Source organism: Oryzias latipes, chromosome 20 (assembly GCF_053564925.1).
Source record: "Oryzias latipes strain Hd-rR chromosome 20, Olatipes_Hd-rR_3.1".
In the NCBI taxonomy this organism is placed as follows: domain Eukaryota; kingdom Metazoa; phylum Chordata; class Actinopteri; order Beloniformes; family Adrianichthyidae; genus Oryzias; species Oryzias latipes.
Genome location: NC_136256.1, coordinates 30,447,501 through 30,465,579, shown reverse-complemented (window position 1 = coordinate 30,465,579; position 18,079 = coordinate 30,447,501). Strand labels below are relative to the sequence as shown.

The 18,079-nt window shown below is 43.6% G+C and overlaps 1 protein-coding gene across 4 annotated transcripts in view; it reads left to right on the top strand.

Annotated features, from left to right (window-relative positions):
* cnksr2a (connector enhancer of kinase suppressor of Ras 2a) overlaps positions 1-18,079 on the top strand; it is an 83,785-nt gene that overhangs the window by 38,566 nt on the left and 27,140 nt on the right. For 3 of the 4 annotated variants that reach the window (XM_078938709.1, XM_023949961.2, XM_023949960.2), the window contains exons 4-18: positions 4,163-4,250; positions 4,508-4,549; positions 6,871-6,990; positions 7,078-7,137; positions 7,662-7,730; positions 8,733-8,879; positions 10,096-10,208; positions 10,290-10,444; positions 10,530-10,619; positions 12,154-12,368; positions 15,522-15,573; positions 16,397-16,572; positions 17,232-17,305; positions 17,405-17,476; positions 17,957-18,024. In XM_078938709.1, coding sequence (XP_078794835.1) covers positions 4,163-4,250; positions 4,508-4,549; positions 6,871-6,990; positions 7,078-7,137; positions 7,662-7,730; positions 8,733-8,879; positions 10,096-10,208; positions 10,290-10,444; positions 10,530-10,619; positions 12,154-12,368; positions 15,522-15,573; positions 16,397-16,572; positions 17,232-17,305; positions 17,405-17,476; positions 17,957-18,024 — 1,541 coding nt within the window. Of the gene's footprint in view, positions 1-3,926; positions 4,088-4,162; positions 4,251-4,507; positions 4,550-6,870; positions 6,991-7,077; positions 7,138-7,661; positions 7,731-8,732; positions 8,880-10,095; positions 10,209-10,289; positions 10,445-10,529; positions 10,620-12,153; positions 12,369-15,521; positions 15,574-16,396; positions 16,573-17,231; positions 17,306-17,404; positions 17,477-17,956; positions 18,025-18,079 lie in introns of those variants that run through there. The other variant, XM_023949962.2, reaches the window with a different exon arrangement.

Sequence of the window (18,079 nt, the reverse complement as noted above, 5' to 3'; positions counted from 1 at the left end):
ACGGAACTATAGGAGATGCATGGAAAAACAGCAAAGGGATAAAACAGCAATAACACAGACAGTTATTAAAAAAAATCAAAATCACCAAATTCTTAAAATCAATAGAATCAAAGAACTAGATTACAGCAAATTGTCAGTAAGATTCTTTTTAAAAACTGTCTGAAATAAAAGTGTCCAGTTTAAGGGTTTTTGAAAATTGAATAAAAATAATATCTGATTTATTATGACAATATAATATGAAATTAGAATATGTCAAACGGTGTAGTCATACCTTTTCATCAACCAAAATATTCTGTAGTTTGTTGTGTTTTCCTTTGAATTATTCTATGGTCACACCTTCAAAACAAAACAAGCTAAAAATAGACAGATTTATACTGTAACAAAACGACTCCACATTCTGCTTTTTAAATGGGAAAAATCCTTTTCACTTAAATTAGAGGTCAAATGTCAGGTAAGCTGCTTTATAAACCATCCAGTGTTTTTGGGGTGTCATCATTCGCTTTGGGCCTTTGGTGGAGCCAGCATATGTGGTCAGATTTGGATCAGCTGAAAGTGAATGGAAAAAATCAGATTGTAAACTTGAAAAAAAAGGAAGAAAATGTTTAAACTTAAAGGCAGGGCCGGTCTTCTGGGGGCCCTAAATTTAATTTGTGGGCCCTCTAACTGATCAGCAGCACCAACAAAACGCAATTGTTGTTGTAATATAAATGCGATTTCTCTATTAATACATTTTGTGAATGTATCATTGTTGCTGAAGAATTGAAACTGTATATTGCTTGCATGTTGGATGCACATTTAGTGGTGCCAAAGCAATTTTAAAAGTGCCAAGAAAAAAATATGAATGACAAATGTATATACAGTCAGGAGCATAAATATTTGGACAGAGACACATTCTTTCTACTTTAGTTTCTGTACATTACCACAGTGAATTTGAAATAAAACAACTCAGATGCCATTGAAGTGCAGACATTCAGCTTTTATTCCATGGGTTGAACAGAAAGATTGCAGAAAAATGTGAAAAACTAAAGCATTTTTTAAACACAATCCCTTCATTTCATGGGCTGGTAAGTAATTGGACACCAGTCTGCTCCTCTTCCATACACGCCTTTCTTGGAGCCTCTGGAACATAAGATACATAACTTCATCAAAAGCAAACAGTAAAAGGTCAAACAGTCTAATCAAATTTACTTAACAGTTCCTGTGACGCTGGATGCAGAATCTTGGAAAGAAGTGGGTTACCTTTTGTGTGTGTTTGTGCAAATGTATGACTATTTTCTAAGTAATAATGAAACGATAAGTTTGATATATGTTCCATATTGGCTTGACTTGGTGGTGGAATGAGGAAGTACAGGAATGCGTCCAGAGGAAGAGGTTGGCTAAAAGGAAGTGGGATGTAGAAAGGACTGAGGAAGGTAGACAGGAGTACAAGGAAGCGCAGCGTAGAGTGAAGAGAGAGGTGGCAAAGGCCAAACAGAAAGCTTACGATGAGCTATATGACAGGTTAGACACAAAGGAAGGAGAAAAGGACTTGTTCAGGCTAGCCAGACAGAGAGACAGAGATGGGAAGGACGTGCAACAGATAAGGGTGATTAAGGACAGAGATGGAAAGGTGCTAACAACCCAGGAGAGTGTACAGAAAAGATGGAAGGAGTATTTTGAGGAGCTGATGAACGTGGAAAATGACAGGGAAAGAAGGGAGGAAGATGTGGTTGTTGTGGAGCAGGAAGTAGCAGAGATTGGAAAGGATGAGGTTAGGAAGGCTCTGAAAAGGATGAAGAGCGGAAAGGCCGTTGGTCCTGATGACCTACCTGTGGAGGTATGGAAGTGCTTAGGAGAGACAGCAGTGGAATTTCTAACGAAGTTGTTCAATAGGATTCTAGAGAGTGAGAAGATGCCTGAGGAATGGAGGAGAAGCGTTCTGGTTCCGATCTTTAAGAACAAGGGTGACACGCAGAACTGCAGCAACTATAGAGGAATAAAGTTGATGAGCCACACAATGAAGCTGTGGGAAAGAGTAGTGGAAGCCAGGCTTAGGAAGAAGGTGGAGATTTGTGAGCAGCAGTATGGTTTCATGCCCCGTAAGAGCACCACAGATGCCATTTTTGCTTTGAGAATGTTGATGGAAAAGTACAGAGAAGGTCAGAAGGAGCTGCATTGTGTGTTCGTAGATTTAGAGAAGGCGTATGACAGGGTGCCGAGGGAGGAGCTGTGGTACTGTATGAGGTCGTCTGGAGTGGCAGAGAAGTATGTCAGAGTAGTTCAGGACATGTATGAGAGAAGTATGACGGTGGTGAGATGTGCTGTAGGTCAGACAGAGGAGTTCAAGGTGGAGGTGGGACTACACCAAGGATCAGCTGTGAGTCCTTTTTTGTTTGCTATGCTGATGGACAGGCTGACAGACGAGGTAAGACAGGAATCTCCCTGGACAATGATGTTTGCGGATGACATTGTAATTTGCAGTGAGAGTAGAGAGCAGGTGGAGGAACAGCTAGAGAGGTGGAGGTTTGCTCTGGAAAGAAGAGGCATGAAGGTCAGTCATAGTAAGACAGAATACATGTGTCTGAACAAGAGGGATCAAGGCAGAAGCGTTAGGTTACAGGGGGCTGAGGTGAAGAAGGTGCAGGAGTTTAAGTACTTGGGGTCAACAGTTCAGTGTGATGGGGAGTGTGGAAAAGAGGTGAAGAGGCGAGTGCAGGCAGGTTGGAGCGGGTGGAGGAAAGTGTCAGGAGTGTTGTGTGACAGAAGAGTGTCAGCAAGACTCAAAGGAAAGGTGTACAAGACAGTGGTGAGACCAGCTCTGCTCTATGGGTTAGAGACGGTAGCAGTGAGACAGAGACAAGAGGCTGAGATGGAGGTAGCGGAGATGAAGATGTTGAGGTTCTCCTTAGGAGTGACCAGGTTAGACAGGATAAGGAACGAGTACATCAGAGGGACGGCTCATGTTGCCTGTGTTAGCGACAAAGTCAGAGAAGCCAGACTGAGATGGTTTGGACATGTTCAGAGGAGGGATAGTGGATATATTGGTAGAAGGATGTTGGAGATGGAGCTGCCTGGCAGGAGGGCAAGAGGACGGCCAAAGAGGAGATACATGGATGTCTTAACAGAGGACATGAAGTTGGCTAATGTTAGGGTAGAAGATGTTCATGATAGAGTGAGGTGGAAAAGGATGATTCGCTGTGGCGACCCCTGATGGGAAAAGCCGAAAGAGAAAGAAGAAGATTGGCTAGATTTGAACTGACAAGCAGCAGCATCAACGTTTTCCCTTTCAACAGAGGATGTGGTGACAGGCGTTTCTTCTGCAGCTAGAAAAACAAGAATTATTATTATACAATAATCAATGATAAAGCTAATAAAATAACTATAAAGCTAATAAAATAACTATATATATGTTGACCAATCGTTGCTAAGAGAGGTGTAACGTCATTAATTGGGTTGTCAGATTGGTTCAGGTGTGTTGACGGGGGGGCTCATTAAAGTGCAGGCAACGTTCTTTTGAACAACATTTAGAGCGCACGTTCGTACAGAAGTGCTATGAAATGGGTTGCTAGATTTGAGCCTTTTTTGTCTTCCCCACGTCGGGCCCTTGTGGTGATGGGGGGCCCTACGCGGCTGCGTCATTCGTGTATAGGGAGGGCGGGCACTGCTTGAAGGAATTCTCGGAAATGTGAGAAATAAAACTGTAAATTTAAAACTTGAATACAAAGAAAAATTTACCCCAAAAAAGGTTGATGGCCAATGAGCTCAAAGCCCCGCCCCCACGTAAAACAAAATCAGCTAGGCAGTGAAAACTTGAAAACTGAATTGAAAATGAAAACTGAGAACTGAACGCAGAGAGGGAAAACAAAACAAAAAAAGTTGAAAATACATATAATCTACTATCTGGTTTTTCATTCACTTTAAGCAGCTCCATTTAGCAAAAACCTGTAGAACACCTCAACGAAATGGGTCCCCCCCCCCAGACTGGAGGTAACCAGAAGAAAGGAGTCTGTTCTTTTCCAGAATGTGATTTTGACCAGGAAACTCAGACGCAGATGAAGAGTTTTGTTTCAAAGGATAGACAACCCCCCCCTCTCAGTGTGAATTGGAGGTTTGTGTGCCCGCCCCCTCTCTGACAGTGCTCCTGTCCAGCAGCATTTTAAGACCTCCTGTTATTTCCCCCCAGGTCGCCCTTTGCTGCAGTGGCAGACTACTCTGTAACCCGAAACAACGTCATCCAGCTCTGCTTGGAGCTCACCACCATCGTACAGCAGGTGTGGACATGTGTGTTGTGAGGCTTTTATTCTATTCTTCAGGAAAACCCCTCCCCAGGCCTGAAGAGCGGCTAGTGTGGGGGTGATCCGGCTGCCTCAGACTTTCAGAGAGACTATTTAGGTTTTCTGTCTTCTGTGTGACTGATGAGGGTAAAGAAAAGACGGGTGTGGGTGTGCAGGTGGAGTCATGACAGCATGCAGAGAACCTGCAGGAGGGATGTTTGCTGCTGCCGCATCTAATATCTGTCTTCCTGCAGGACTGTACCGTGTTTGAGACGGAGAACAAAATCCTCCATGTGGTGAGTCGCCCAGCCGCTGTCACCTCAAATCGATGATCCACAGGCAGGAATCACAGATAAATAATCTACACACAGGAATACCAGATCGATAATCCACAGTCAGAATTCCAGATAAATAATCAACACACAGGAATCCCAGATCAATAATCCACATGTAGTAATCCCAAATTAATAATCCACACGCAGGAATCCCAGATCTATAAACCACATGCAGGAATTCCAGATCAATAATCCACATGCAGAAATTCCAAATCAATAATCCACAATAAGAATCCCAAATCAATAATCCACAGTCAGAATTCCAGATCAATAATCCACATGCAGGAATTCCATGTCAATAATCCACATATGGTAATCTCAAATTAGTAATCCACAGTCAGAATCCCAGATCAATAATCCACAGTCAGAATCCCAAATTAATAATCCACACGCAGGAATCCCAGATCTATAAGCCACATGCAAGAATTCCAGATCAATAATCCACATATAGTAATCTCAAATTAATTATCCACAGTCAGAATCCCAGATCAAAAATCCACACACAGGAATTTCAGATCAATAATCCACATGTAGTAATCCCAAATTAATAATCCACAGTCAGAATCCCAGATCAATAATCCACACACAGGAATATCAGATCAATAATCCACATGTAGTAATCCCAAATTAATAATCCACAGTCAGAATCCCAGATTAATAATTGACCCACAGGAATCCCAAATCAATAATCCACATGCAGGAATTCCAGATCTATAATCCACATGCAGGAATTCCAAATCAATAATCCACAGTCAGAATCCCAAATCAATAATCCAGTCAGAATCCCAAATCAATAGTCCAAATACAGGAATTTCAGATCAATAATCAACATGTGGTAATCTCAAATTAATAATCCACAGTCAGAATCCCAGATCAATAATCCACAGTCAGAATCCCAGATTAATAATCAAACACACAGGAATCCCAGATCAATAATCCACAGTCAGAATCCCAGATCAATAATCCACAGTCAGAATCCCAGATCAATAATCCACAGTCAGAATCCCAGATTAATAATCAACACACAGGAATCCCAAATTAATAATCCACAGTCAGAATCCCAGATCAGTAATCCATACACAGGAATTTCTGATCAATAATCCACATGTAGTAATCCCAAATTAATAATCCACAGTCAGAATCCCAGATCAATAATCCACACACAGGAATTTTAGATCAATAATCCACATGTAGTAATCCCAAATTAATAATCCACAGTCAGAATCCCAGATCAATAATCCACACACAGGCATCCGTGATCAGTAATCTACACGCAGGAATCCCAGATCAGTAATCCACACCTGATCTCTCAAACCGTTGGAAATACGTCTGTTTTCTGTTACTGAAGTAATCTGACCAGGAAGAGCTTTACCAACAAACATTCAAGTCTGAATTCTAAGGTCAACGCGGAATCAGTGAAGTTGGTTGTGGTTCCAGTCCTCCTGCTGGTTTCTGGACTAACTACAGGCGGTTGAGATCGCCCAGTGACACCACAGTACATAGTTAATTCAATCAAGGATCGCTGTTTCTAGATCACTGCGGCTCTGGGAGGTTTAGCTCTATCCATAGCCTCCAGGGTGTGGCGAGTCCTGATGTTAGTCACCTGAAGTCCTCCCCCTGGCCTTGCTGTTTGCTGTATAAAGACCTGCCCGTCAAATAGTAGAACCCGTTTGATCTGAATCATTTTAGAGTGACAAAAGCGTACAAACTGAACATCAGAAGGAGACGCATGGAAAGATGACCACGTCCAACAAATGTCCTCATGTGTGATTCACGCCGCAGATGATGGCTGGAACAGTCATCAGTGTCCGTAGTTGGAGACAGATTTTCCTGTTGAGACAAATCCACACGTCTGCTGTGGAAAGGACCAGTGGGTCCAATTCATGGAGGAGCAGACGGCAGCAGAACCTGTGCACCAAGTTCAACATGATGACGCACAAAAACCACACAATATGCAGGTTCAGAAAAGTTTCAGGGAAACGTGGGGAACCAGTCAGAATTTTTTTTATGCAGAGAAGTCTCTTCCAATGAGAAGAACCGGCGGACAGCGACAGAAAATGTCACCGACATCACAGACCTTCATTCTGCGTCCACTAAAATGAAGCAAACCGTTTCTTCATCTGCAAGGATCCTTCTGTGCCGATTTTCCTCCAGTCAGTTCAGTGGAGCTTAAAGTCAAACCGCTTCTCCTCTGGAAAAGGATGGGGTTAGGGTTAGGGTTAAGGTAGAACTTGAACCTCAGTCATTGCTGGAATAATTCTGCTCTGCTTTCCTTTTTGCAGTGTAAAACTCTGTCTGAGGTGTGTGAGCACATCGTGTGCGTGTCATCGGACCCGCTGGTTTCCCAGTCGGCCCACCTGGAGCTGGTCCACCTCACGAACATCAAACCCTCTGAAGGCTTGGTAATCTCTCCTCTCCTCTCTGTCTGCTGATCCTCAGCTTTGCTGTCGTTCATTTCTCGCTTTTTTTTCTGTCCTTCGTTCCACCAGGGGATGTACATCAAATCCACCTATGATGGCCTTCATGTGATCACAGGAACCACTGAAGGGGTGAGAGACTCTGCTTCTTGGACTTTCTCTGGGAAATGAAGCTCAGACCTGAGACGTCTGAGTCTCATCTGAGTGCCTGGATCAGTTATGACCAAAGGACACCAAGATGTTCAATGATTGACCTCCTGGAAACTCCTGTTTTATTCAAAAACCTTATAACCAATGAATCAAAGTAAACAACCACAAATAAACAAAAGCAGAGTCAACAGAAAGAAACTTAAACGTAGGTTTGAAATGGAGGAAGGAGGAATCTCAGACCAACTATTTTCCAATTTATCGTCTTCTTACACTGTTGCAGAAATCCATTTTTCATGCCTTCTGATTTTCCTCGAGTAAATCTGTCTTCTTGCCTCCAAAGATGATCAGATTCCCTCCTAATGACTCAGCAGGTCTCTGAGCTGCACTGCAGCTTCTTTAAGTACATTTTCATTGTTAAACTTTCTCACAGCAGCATGCAGGGATCAATAAACCCGATCAATGGGCAGTTATCTGCTTCCTTTCTCTTTCTCCTGCTGTCTTTGTAGTCTCCGGCTGACCGATGCAAGAAGATCCACGCAGGAGATGAAGTCATTCAAGTCAATCACCAGACTGTGGTGGGTTTTCTGTCAGAGGTTTGTGCTCTGAATCCAAATGTATGCAGTCTAGATGTTTTTGGCTGCAGACAGGACAGTCTCACCTCCATGCGGCATTTCATTCTCCAAAAAGCAGTCAAATCAACACTTTTCAGAGTTTGACCCAATGTGAAAGAATGTCTTTAAACTAGAAGTGTAGCAGTGTATTTCAGACTGACTTATGGCTGAAGTCCTTTAAGTACAGAGTCTGAATTCTGCATCAGTGTTTATCCTGGAAGCTGACAGTCCTGAAGAATTATTGAGTTCTTTTGGGTTTTTTGTGTTGAAGTCTTCTAATACCGCTCTCTGCTGTGGTTTTATGTTTTCACACAGCTGCTCTCTGGTCGTTCATCCTTTCTTCATTTAAATTTGGCATTTTGGTAAAGAAATGTGTTTGGTGAATCTTTTCTTTTGCAAAAATAGCAATAAATGTGACGTCTCCATCCATTAATCTTTAGCAGAAAATACAGAAACAATCCAACATAATGTCATTGTTTTCTTTATCTGATAAAAACAAACTGCTGTGTTTTATTTTCAAAACTTATGTGGAAAAAAACTTAAAAACGTCAAAGCAATTTCTTGTATTAAAGGTTGACTGGACAGTCCCCAATGAAACGTCCGTGTGTTGTCTCTCATGCCCCCTACTGGCCCCCATCTTCTCATTTTAGTCTGGTCTCGCCGGTCGTCCACTCCTGCAGGAGCTTCAGCTTTCTCATCTTCATGCCTGCTTACAGTGTTTTTGCCATCTCCCACAGGCGAGATGCGTGGGCTGGCTTTGTGCAATGAGGGTAAAAATGTGAAGAGCTTCATGATAGCACACTTTGTTCTCCAAATCAGGGCAGCTTCCACAGATTCTCCACCTCCACACCTTCATGCAGAAGGCTCAACAAGCCAGACGATGGCGTTTAAGTGCTGGGGAGGGAAAAGGGAGATGGGGTTGTTCATCCCAGAAGATGTTTGCTGACGCAGCCCTCTGGTCCACAGGTGGGCTGGCAGTTACGTAACCTGGTCGGCTCATTGAGAGCCGATAAAGGCGTGGTGTCCCTGACTCTGAAGAAGCGTCCACAGAGCACGCTCAGCTCGGCCCCCGCACTGCTGAAGAACATGCGCTGGAAACCGCTGGCCCTGCAGGTGGGAGCAACTCTACCTTTATTCCCCCCCAGCTCCCACACCCCAGGTCGGCTGCAGACAAAGTGTGTAATTAGGTGGAGGAGCTGTGGCTCTGCGTGACTTTGACTTCTGAGGTAATTACATTTTCTGTAATTAGCTGATATTAGGCTGCACGGTGGCGCAGTGGTTAGCGCTCTTGCCTCACAGCAAGAAGGCCCCCGGTTCAAGTCCCGGCTGGGGGACATGAAAAACAGAACATCAGTGGGGGGCCTTTCTGTGTGGACTTTGCATGTTCTCCCCGTGCATGCGTGGGTTCTCTCCGGGGTCTCCGGCTTCCTCCCACCATCCCAAAACATGCTTCATAGGTTAATTGGCAACTCTAAATTGACCATAGGTGTGAATGCGGGAGTGAATGGGTGTGTGAGTGAGGACATTCTACCCTGCAACAAACTGGCGACTTGTTCAGGGTGTCCCCCCTGCCTTCGCCCACAAGTGGCCGGGATAGGCTCCGGCAGCCCCGTGACCCCGAAAGGGATAAAACGGTTAAGAAAATGAATGAATGAATGAATAGCTGATATTAAAAAAAAAAAGTCTTAGTTCTCCTGAGCAGGTTAGTAGCCTGTCCAGGTAAGTCCTGCTTTCACCTTCAGCGGGGCGGAGCTTCAGCTATAACAGACATTCTCATCACAAGCCTCGTCCTGGGAAAAAATCCACATTTTGAGTTTAATAAACTAATTTATTAGCATATTGAGGCTGTTCTGGTTACAAAATCCTTTCTCTGACTGCTCAAATTAATCTGACATAAAACTCTAACAGGTGTGACAACCTGTGAAGATACTTTGGTCTCACAAGATTTAAACCAAATGTATATGCACGGAACAGGACCGGCCAACTCTGGTCCTCAGGAGCCTTAACCCTGTTTTCCTCCCTGACCAGCTTTCTGCTGATTAGCTGACTTAAGTGATTCCACATCCTGATTGACTGAACACACCTGATTTAGCGTTTTAGCAGAGAGAGCTGGAAAACCGGCAGGGCTGAGGCCCCTGAGGACCAGGAACGAGCAGTGCTGATATGTAATAATCTACCAGATAAATATATATAAATAAAATAAATGCCTGGTCTGTGGGATTTAAAGCTACTGATGATTGCTGCTGACACAAACTGATGAGTACAGACTCTGACTGAAGAAGAGGCATTGTCGTAAGTTAGAGGGTTTCATTCCACTTGCTTTTTGCAGCCAACCAGGAGCCCAGGCAGCGGATCAGCCACACCCGCTGACACACCCACCAAGAGCTCCGCCCTCCAGGATCTCTTCATCCCGCCTCCACCTGCAGAGCCTTACACACCCAGGTATTGTTTTCAGGTTGAGGTTGAAATCAGAGATGGGAAGCTGTGATGAACAGGAGTTAACTACGGCTGGTGTTGCCATAGAGACGAGACAGCAGCCTCGTCTGGAGATGAAGCATCTCGTAACCACAGCGGCGTCAGTACTGCTAAACGTTCGGAGTCACCAAACTCCTTCCTTGATCAAGCGTCTCGACACCGAGAGGAGGAGGAGCCAGTTTACTGCACCACACCTACTTTTGGTCCGTTTCTCCACCTGTTCTCTTGCTACAGCCTCGGTTGACTGACCCACAACCACATCAATCGTTAAGCTTCGTTTGTGTGCAGGCAAGCTGAGGCCCATCTCCATGCCTGCTGAGTGCAACTGGGTGGGCAGCTACGAGGATCCAGCCAAACTGAACAGAGAAACACACAGAGGTGAGCGCCGCTTCGTGCACGTGACAGTCCCTGGGTCTTAGAGAAATGTTTGGTCTCTTCAGATCAGTTCTGCTGCTAAAACTGAGAAGGGAAGAAGGAACAGCTGGGAAAAGACGAGAAGATTTGAAATGCATTAAAGTAGAAAAAAAGAGCAAGACTGAGGGACCATTCTCTCTGACCTGCACCTGAATCACTCACATAGTTACCATGGCGACACTGACAGCAGCTCTTCTCGGTGTCACACTTTCCTCTGGCTGCTACCTAGCAACCAGGAGAGGACAGGAGGGTTTTGAAAAGCCGTAGAGAACAATGATTAAAAACAAGTTGAAGGGCGTCCAGAAGAATAAAACTCTAAAGAAAAGACGTGAGTTATAGGAAGGTGAAATGATGAACCCTTTCATAGCTATAAGCTTCACATCCATGAAGGCCTTCTGGTCCAGAAATGCAGCAACAGATCCGATTTGTCGTTTCCATACCTGTGGCAAACGTCCTAAAGAGGTTTTTGAGGAGCATCGTGGGAAAGACGATTAAGTACATTTTTTAGTCAACATTGAGAACACCTAAACGTTTTTTTATGTTATGACTTAATGAACTGGAAAACAGAACAGCTGGTACTTTCTTCTAAAGATTCTTTATCTTCTGTTCCAACTTATATGAACTTGTGGAAAAAATATTTGAAGCTAAAGTTGCTCATAAAAACTCTTCTGCAGCTGCAAGAATATTACATTTCAGATTTCAGTTCATCTTTTCACAGTTTGTTTTAAGAGAAAGAAGCGTCGGCACCAGCAGCAGATCCAAAAACCTGACATGTTTGGCCTGAAAAGATCCCGCACGCTTCTGCTGAGCCAAAAGACGAGTCATGTTGCATCAGATCTTCATCTGTCTGCTGGCCTTTCGTCGCCACATGAAGACCTGATTCAGGGAAAGATCTGCACGTTTTCCTCACTGACAATCCAGATGAAATGACAATGAAATACAGAGATAAGAAGCAAAGACACTTTAAGACACATCTGTCTGTCCAACGGGGTCAAAAGGATGGTTGTCTGTTTTCTGTTGGTTCCGTTTCACAGGTTCTCAGACTACAAACTGAAACTTTATGCCAAAGAAGATTTGCGGCTCATGAGAAAAAACTCCCCTAATCCTGCCTGTCGTTGCTGCAACACTTTAGTGTTTTTTGTGTCCTGTTTCGTTCCAGGGACTAAATATATTTTTCTGTTGCCTTCGTGAGATCTAAAAGGTTTATTTAATAAACTGTTAACAAACCGAAAACCAATCCAGGGACCAGTGAGGAAGAGGATGCACGTCTTCCGGAAAAATCCACCAAAGTCAGAGTTAGGTCTTGTTGTGTTTTGGTATTAAAGGCAAAACTCAATTCAGATCTTTGTCAGTAATTGACCAGAAACTGAATTTATTTTGCAAATGTGAGATTTTGAGTTTTGTTTCCTCAGCATTTCTCTATGATCATTCGTCTTTGGTGAAGATGAAGCAGCAGAGGAAGAGCAGCTGGTTGAGCTTCAGCTGTTGTGTTTCACAGAAACCTCGTTGATGCGCTACATGGGCTTGTCCAGAAAGGAGGAGCGCAGCGGGTCATGTGATTACTCCTCTCACACCACCCGCCCAGGCAAACGCTCCAATGACACGGCCAAGCGTGCCAAGAGGCGGAGCCACCACAGTCAAAGCCCCTCCCACTACGTTCTTCCCCCCAATCAGAGAGACTCGCCTCAGAGAGACTCGGCCTCCAGTTATCATGTGAGGACATCATTTGAATGTCTTCATCCACCGGCATCATCTCTCAGCATCCAGATCATTTGTGTTGTCCTGACTCAGCGTTTATTCGAGACTCGGACCTTTAGCTCCTCTTCACATCATTGGTTTGTTCAGATCAGTGTCTTTAGAAAAGGCCAGTTCAGGTTTTCTGAAGGTGCCACACATCAAATGCGACTACATTTATTACATTGTTATTTTTTTATTTACTTCAACTCATTCCAATAATGTCAAATTATCAGTATTTATAACAGCCAGTAGAAGTGACCAACATATTATATGAAATGATTTTCCTTCCACTAAGACAGCAAAGGGTGCCGGCGGAGAGGAAAATGGTGAGAGCGTCCACCTGCAGGAAGCAGCAGGAGAAGAACCAGGAATAACATGGAAAAAAACCTGGGAACATGAAAACATGGAACAAACACGGAAGAAAATGGACAAACACGAAAAACAAAATGCAGACAAACATGGAACAAAGACACAAACGTGGAAGAAACAGAAGAAACATTGACTAACATGTAACATCCGACAAATGCGGAAGAAGTTTGATGCATTTCCGTCTGACAAAAACTGTAAAAATGTTTCTCACTTTGAAAAATATTACAATAAACACGGCAAGTCGAGAAGCCAAGGGACTTTGACACGTGTCTACACCGGAACAAACCAAACTGTTCTTTCTACACCGGAACAAACCAAACTGTTCTGCGGAGGTTTCCAGTTTACTGTCTGGAAGGCGTATTCTGCGCCTGCTTCTTTGTTTCTTGTACTTTAAGGCGGTTTCCCTCTCGGTTCTTCTGCAGATCCTACCAGATCAGCCTCTGAGAGCACCTGCTGGTCGTCACGCTCCTTCAGTTTGAACCGGTTCTTCCTGTTTCCGTCTTTGTTCTCCTGAGGATGCAGCTTTCTGGTTTGTCCTTGATGTCAGAAACTTTTCAGCTGCTGGAAAAGCTGCTGCAGTGTCAAAATCCAGCAAATGCTGACTGCTTGTTACCGCGCCATCACTTTGGTGACATCTGTGCGGGCGCCTGTCGGTTTGAGCTCGCCACCCTCTGCTCCAGACAGTCAGGCTGATCGACGCTGACCTTCAGTCGTGACGGCGTCTCTTTTAAATAAAAAGTGTTTGTGTGTGATCATGCGGGGGTCTCTGTTCGCTGATCAACAGCAGATGGCGTGTCGCTGGGAGTGGGCGGGCCTGCGTCATCCGTCACTCGGAGCGTGGGGGTGGGAGCGGCCGAGCTCCGGCCTGGTCCATCACCGTGACGGTCTGCGGGTCCATCTGACCCGTGTCCTCACATCCTCTGGCTTGTAAACATGAACCTTTTAACAGCAGACAGACAGACTTTCTTCCGACGCACAGGCGAGCTCTCAGGTGTGGACTGGTCAGGTCCCATCAGCTCGGAGTGTTCCTCTTCTGTCCTTCTGAAGGCTCTTCCTCACTGTTACTTCATGAAAACGAAACGTGAACAAAAGTTTTTCATTTACATTTATATGATTTTTATATTTCCAGAACGAAATGTTATAAAGTCAAAATGTAATGTCAAAAGAACACGTTAAATGAAAAACCGCTTTGAACAGAAAAGACAGAAGATGAAGGAGTTTATAAAAGAATTGAAGGTATACTTTTCTGAAGGTTTCCTTCCAGGAGAAATGCTTATGGCAGAGGATGCTTCTATCATGGCAGACACGTTTTCAGCACAACATCTGGACTGTCCTTCACTCTTCAATCAATAAAACAGCTCCTTTACATTGTAACAGACCTTTTCTGAGTCCTAAAGGTTTCTGTGTCATATTTACGTCAATAATGGTAACTTGCGGCATTTCTTAACTTTGTAATTAGCTTAAAAGCTTAAAGAAGGTTGATCCTAATCTTTGAGCTAACCCTTCACACATGTTGTCACAGGGCCTGTGGGGATAGAACCCAAAACCTGATGCCAGGTCTACAGAGGTTAAAATACTAGTTTACAGTTATGCTGAAAATTACTTTAATGGCAACTTCTATGATCCAAACCATTCAAATGATAAGTTTGTCTGGAAAATGAAGTAATGTAACCATTGCAGGCGTGTTGGTTACATTACTGCATTTTCCAGACAAACTTATCATTTTCTCCCAGCGGTAGACTCTTATTTTGAAGTTCAGTTGTTCAACAGCTGGGATCGGGGTCAGGCTACTTTTTTTAACGCCAAAAACAAAGAATTATAACAGAAATAAAATAATTTTTTATTCAAGCTTTGAAAACATGAATTCAGGATTTTAATGAGTCAAAAAGAAGAGAAGTGGATTAATTTGACCTTGTTACCTCATCAGTTTTCATGTCTTCATAATAAATGATCATTGATTCATTTGTGTAAAGCATGCTGGGACTGGGGCCGTTCTTTGAACAAATAAGTCCATGCTGATGAAGCTGTGGAGCAGGATGAATTTCTTTAGACTTCTACAGTACCATGGAAGAAACCACGGTTCATTTTCATTAACAATAACAAACAAGCCCAGCGTCAGACTGGCGACCTGTCCAGGATGTGAAACGGGGTTAGAAAATGGAGAGATGGGCGAACAACAGCATGTTGGTCTCTGTTCCTCCAAAAGTCACTGTTGGTGAATTTTAAAACCGCCTTAAGTCACCAAACCCCAAAGAATTTGTTCAACAAAAGGAAAAGTCTTGAAAAATAAGTAGTTTATGTGAAACATCCTCATTTTTTTGCATTTAGAGAAAGTTGCGTGTTTGTTATTGCATCATAAAACGTGAAAACAATCATGCTGAAGGTTTTTGGTCCGACTACATTCTCTGTGTGGCTTCTTTAGACAACTTTTGAACTTTATGAATAAAGTGAAGCTCGTTTTTCTAACTCATTGTGTGTTTGTTAAGCCTGCATCTCCTCACACCTCCTCCATGACCTGGACGCCCTGCTGTGCCGCCTGCACCTCCCTCTTGTCTCCTGTTTAGACGTGTGAAAACATTGAACATGCTCCACACTTCTCCACTTAGACCCATGAGAAGGGCTCTTGTTTGTCTTTGACCTGCGTTCATCCTCTTGTTGCCCTCTGTCAGACCCGTCATCACTTGTGCTCTTGGATTTATTGCCAAAAGTGAAGCCCCGCCCCCTTCGCTGTGACAGCGTGTCCTTTCTTTCTCCTCACAGACATACCAGCAACAGTCCTCTGTGCAGTCCAAGAACAGGAGGAAGAACAAAGGTGAGCTATGGGGACAGGTGTGATCACCTGTCCCTGGGGCTTATGGGAGTTTACTGGAAACTATGAATGTGGCGGTGCTGCTCCAGATGGAGCAGCTACTCTGTCCGTCTTTACGTTTCTGCTCCTCCTTAAAGAAAGTGCATCCCCAGTCTCAGCAGAAACTGTAAAGAAAAAAATCTTTTTTTAAAACAAAAGTTTTTTTCATAGTGATTAAAAATATATTTAAAAAGAAAACAGAATTTGTAAATTTAAAACATTCACTTTTTGAATCAGATTTGGTTTGAAAAGTCTGTTTACATCATTTGGCAGAAATGACGTTGAGAAGATCAAATACAATCAAGACAGAGTTTAACAGAATAAAAATCAAATGATCATCACAAACATGCACTTCCTCGTCTGAACGTGTCTGATCAGCTTCTACAGCTCTGACGATGCTGGAAGGCCTGAAGAAAACATCCAAATCATTATTAGAAAACATGTTTGTGCTTCCCAGACATCAGGCTGCCGTCACTTTCAGGTCCCATCAGTGATTAACTGCACATCCCCTGAAAAGCTCTGTGCTTTTGTGTTGGGGGGGCCTGAAACTCTTCCTCCTGTGACGTCCTTTCATGCAGAACAATTGGAAGCTGTTTATGCTCTTGAAGCCTCTGCTCTTCATGAAGGGGGCTCCTGTGTTCCAGCCTCCTTTCCCTCCAAACAGCTGATGTTCCTGCAGGGAAGTTCAGACCCACAGGATGAACTGCAGACTAACAGCAGATATGCAGAGTCAGCTGTTTGACTTCATTCCTGCTGCAGTGTTGTCATTTCTTCATCGTTGAACCAGGGCGGAGTTTGGCCTTGCTGAGTCGGAGGCGTGTCTCCTGCAAGGCGCTGGGCAGAGGCGACTGCGAAGGCTGGTTGTGGAGAAAGAGGGATGCGAAGGGGTACTTTTCTCAGAAATGGAAGAAGTATTGGTTTGTGCTGAAAGACAACTGCCTGTACTGGTACATAAACGAGGAGGTACGTGTCCAGCCTTCATGTGACCTTTTCCACCATCCATGATGGCGAAAGCCTTTGCTAAACCGTCAAGCTTCAACTTTAGGTTAAAAAAGTTGGTAGTTCAAATCTAGAGTCCTGACTGATCAACGTCCAGAAGCTGAACTGCTGCCAGAGAAGTTCACCAGACAACCACTAGGGGGCTTTTACAAAAGCAACTCTGTTACTATTCACGCAGAAGAAGCTGCTAAAAACGTTCTGCTGCTTCCTTTACATTAATGCCTGACTTTTTCCTGATTCAAATGTTCCTGTTGAAAAGTAGATTCGCCAAACTTGACAGAAACTTCAGGACAGACACACAAATCCTGAGTCAACCAAGCCAACCAGGCAAAGGCTGGATTTGTTCTGCAACCAAAATTAAAATATTCCTGGAGTTTCTAAGGTTTCTACCAAAGTTCTCTGAATCAGGACAATAGAAAAAGCTACAACTAGAAACAAACTGAAACCCTCTTTGGGTTTAATTGGGAGTTTAATATTTGCCAGTTGTTCCTGAAGACGCTTTTCATGCTAATGGGATCCTACTGATAGAAACTACGATTACATGGGAACATGTTGCTGTGACATTCCAGATGTATTTATCTCACCTGTTGGGATTTAGCTTCTCCTGGTCTCTGTTTGCTCAGGACGAGAAGGCGGAGGGTTTTGTCAGTCTTCCAGAGTTTAAGATCGACCGGGCCAGCGAATGTCGAAAGAAGTAGTAAGTTCCAGAAGAAAGAAGATTGCATGTTCATGGTCATAGCCTAATGTGCAGTCTGCAGGCCCTGGAAAACCCAAAGTACGTCCTCTGTCTCTCTAGTGCTTTCAAAGCATGTCACCCCAAGGTCAAGAGCTTCTACTTTGCAGCAGACGGAGTGGATGACATGAACAGGTAAATCCACTGAGAGTCGTGCAGCGCAGCAGAATGCCATCATGAAGGTTCATTCTGCTCTTCAGCTCTGTGAAAAGATGCTTTTATTTCTACCTAAAAGAAAAACTCCACAAAGACATGAAAATGACTGCTTTCAAAAGCTCCTAACAATTCACTTTATCTGCTCTTATATTTAGAATATTTTATCTGAACATGAAAAAATCTGCTGAAAAAACTTCACGGCAAAAATAATCATATTTTTTCACATCAAAGCTTTTTTAGTAACGTAAAACGTTTTATTTTCATTACGGAATAATTTTTTTTTTTTTTAATGCTGATCCATTTTTTACAAATGTTCTGTTTTGTTTTTTTTGGGCAGGGGGGGGGGGGGGTTACTTAACATGGACTTTGGGCAATAAAACCAAAGATCAAATAATCGTGTGCTTCTGCAGAGCTGCTTACAGCCCTCACTGCTCTAAACTCAGATGTTGCTTCTGTCAGGTGGTTGAGTCGTCTCAACACGGCGGCCGTTGGATACGCCGAGCGAGAGCGGATGCGCCAGGATCAAGGTTAGAAACAATACTTGGGTTCATATGGATGCTTGGATGGATGGTTGGATGAATG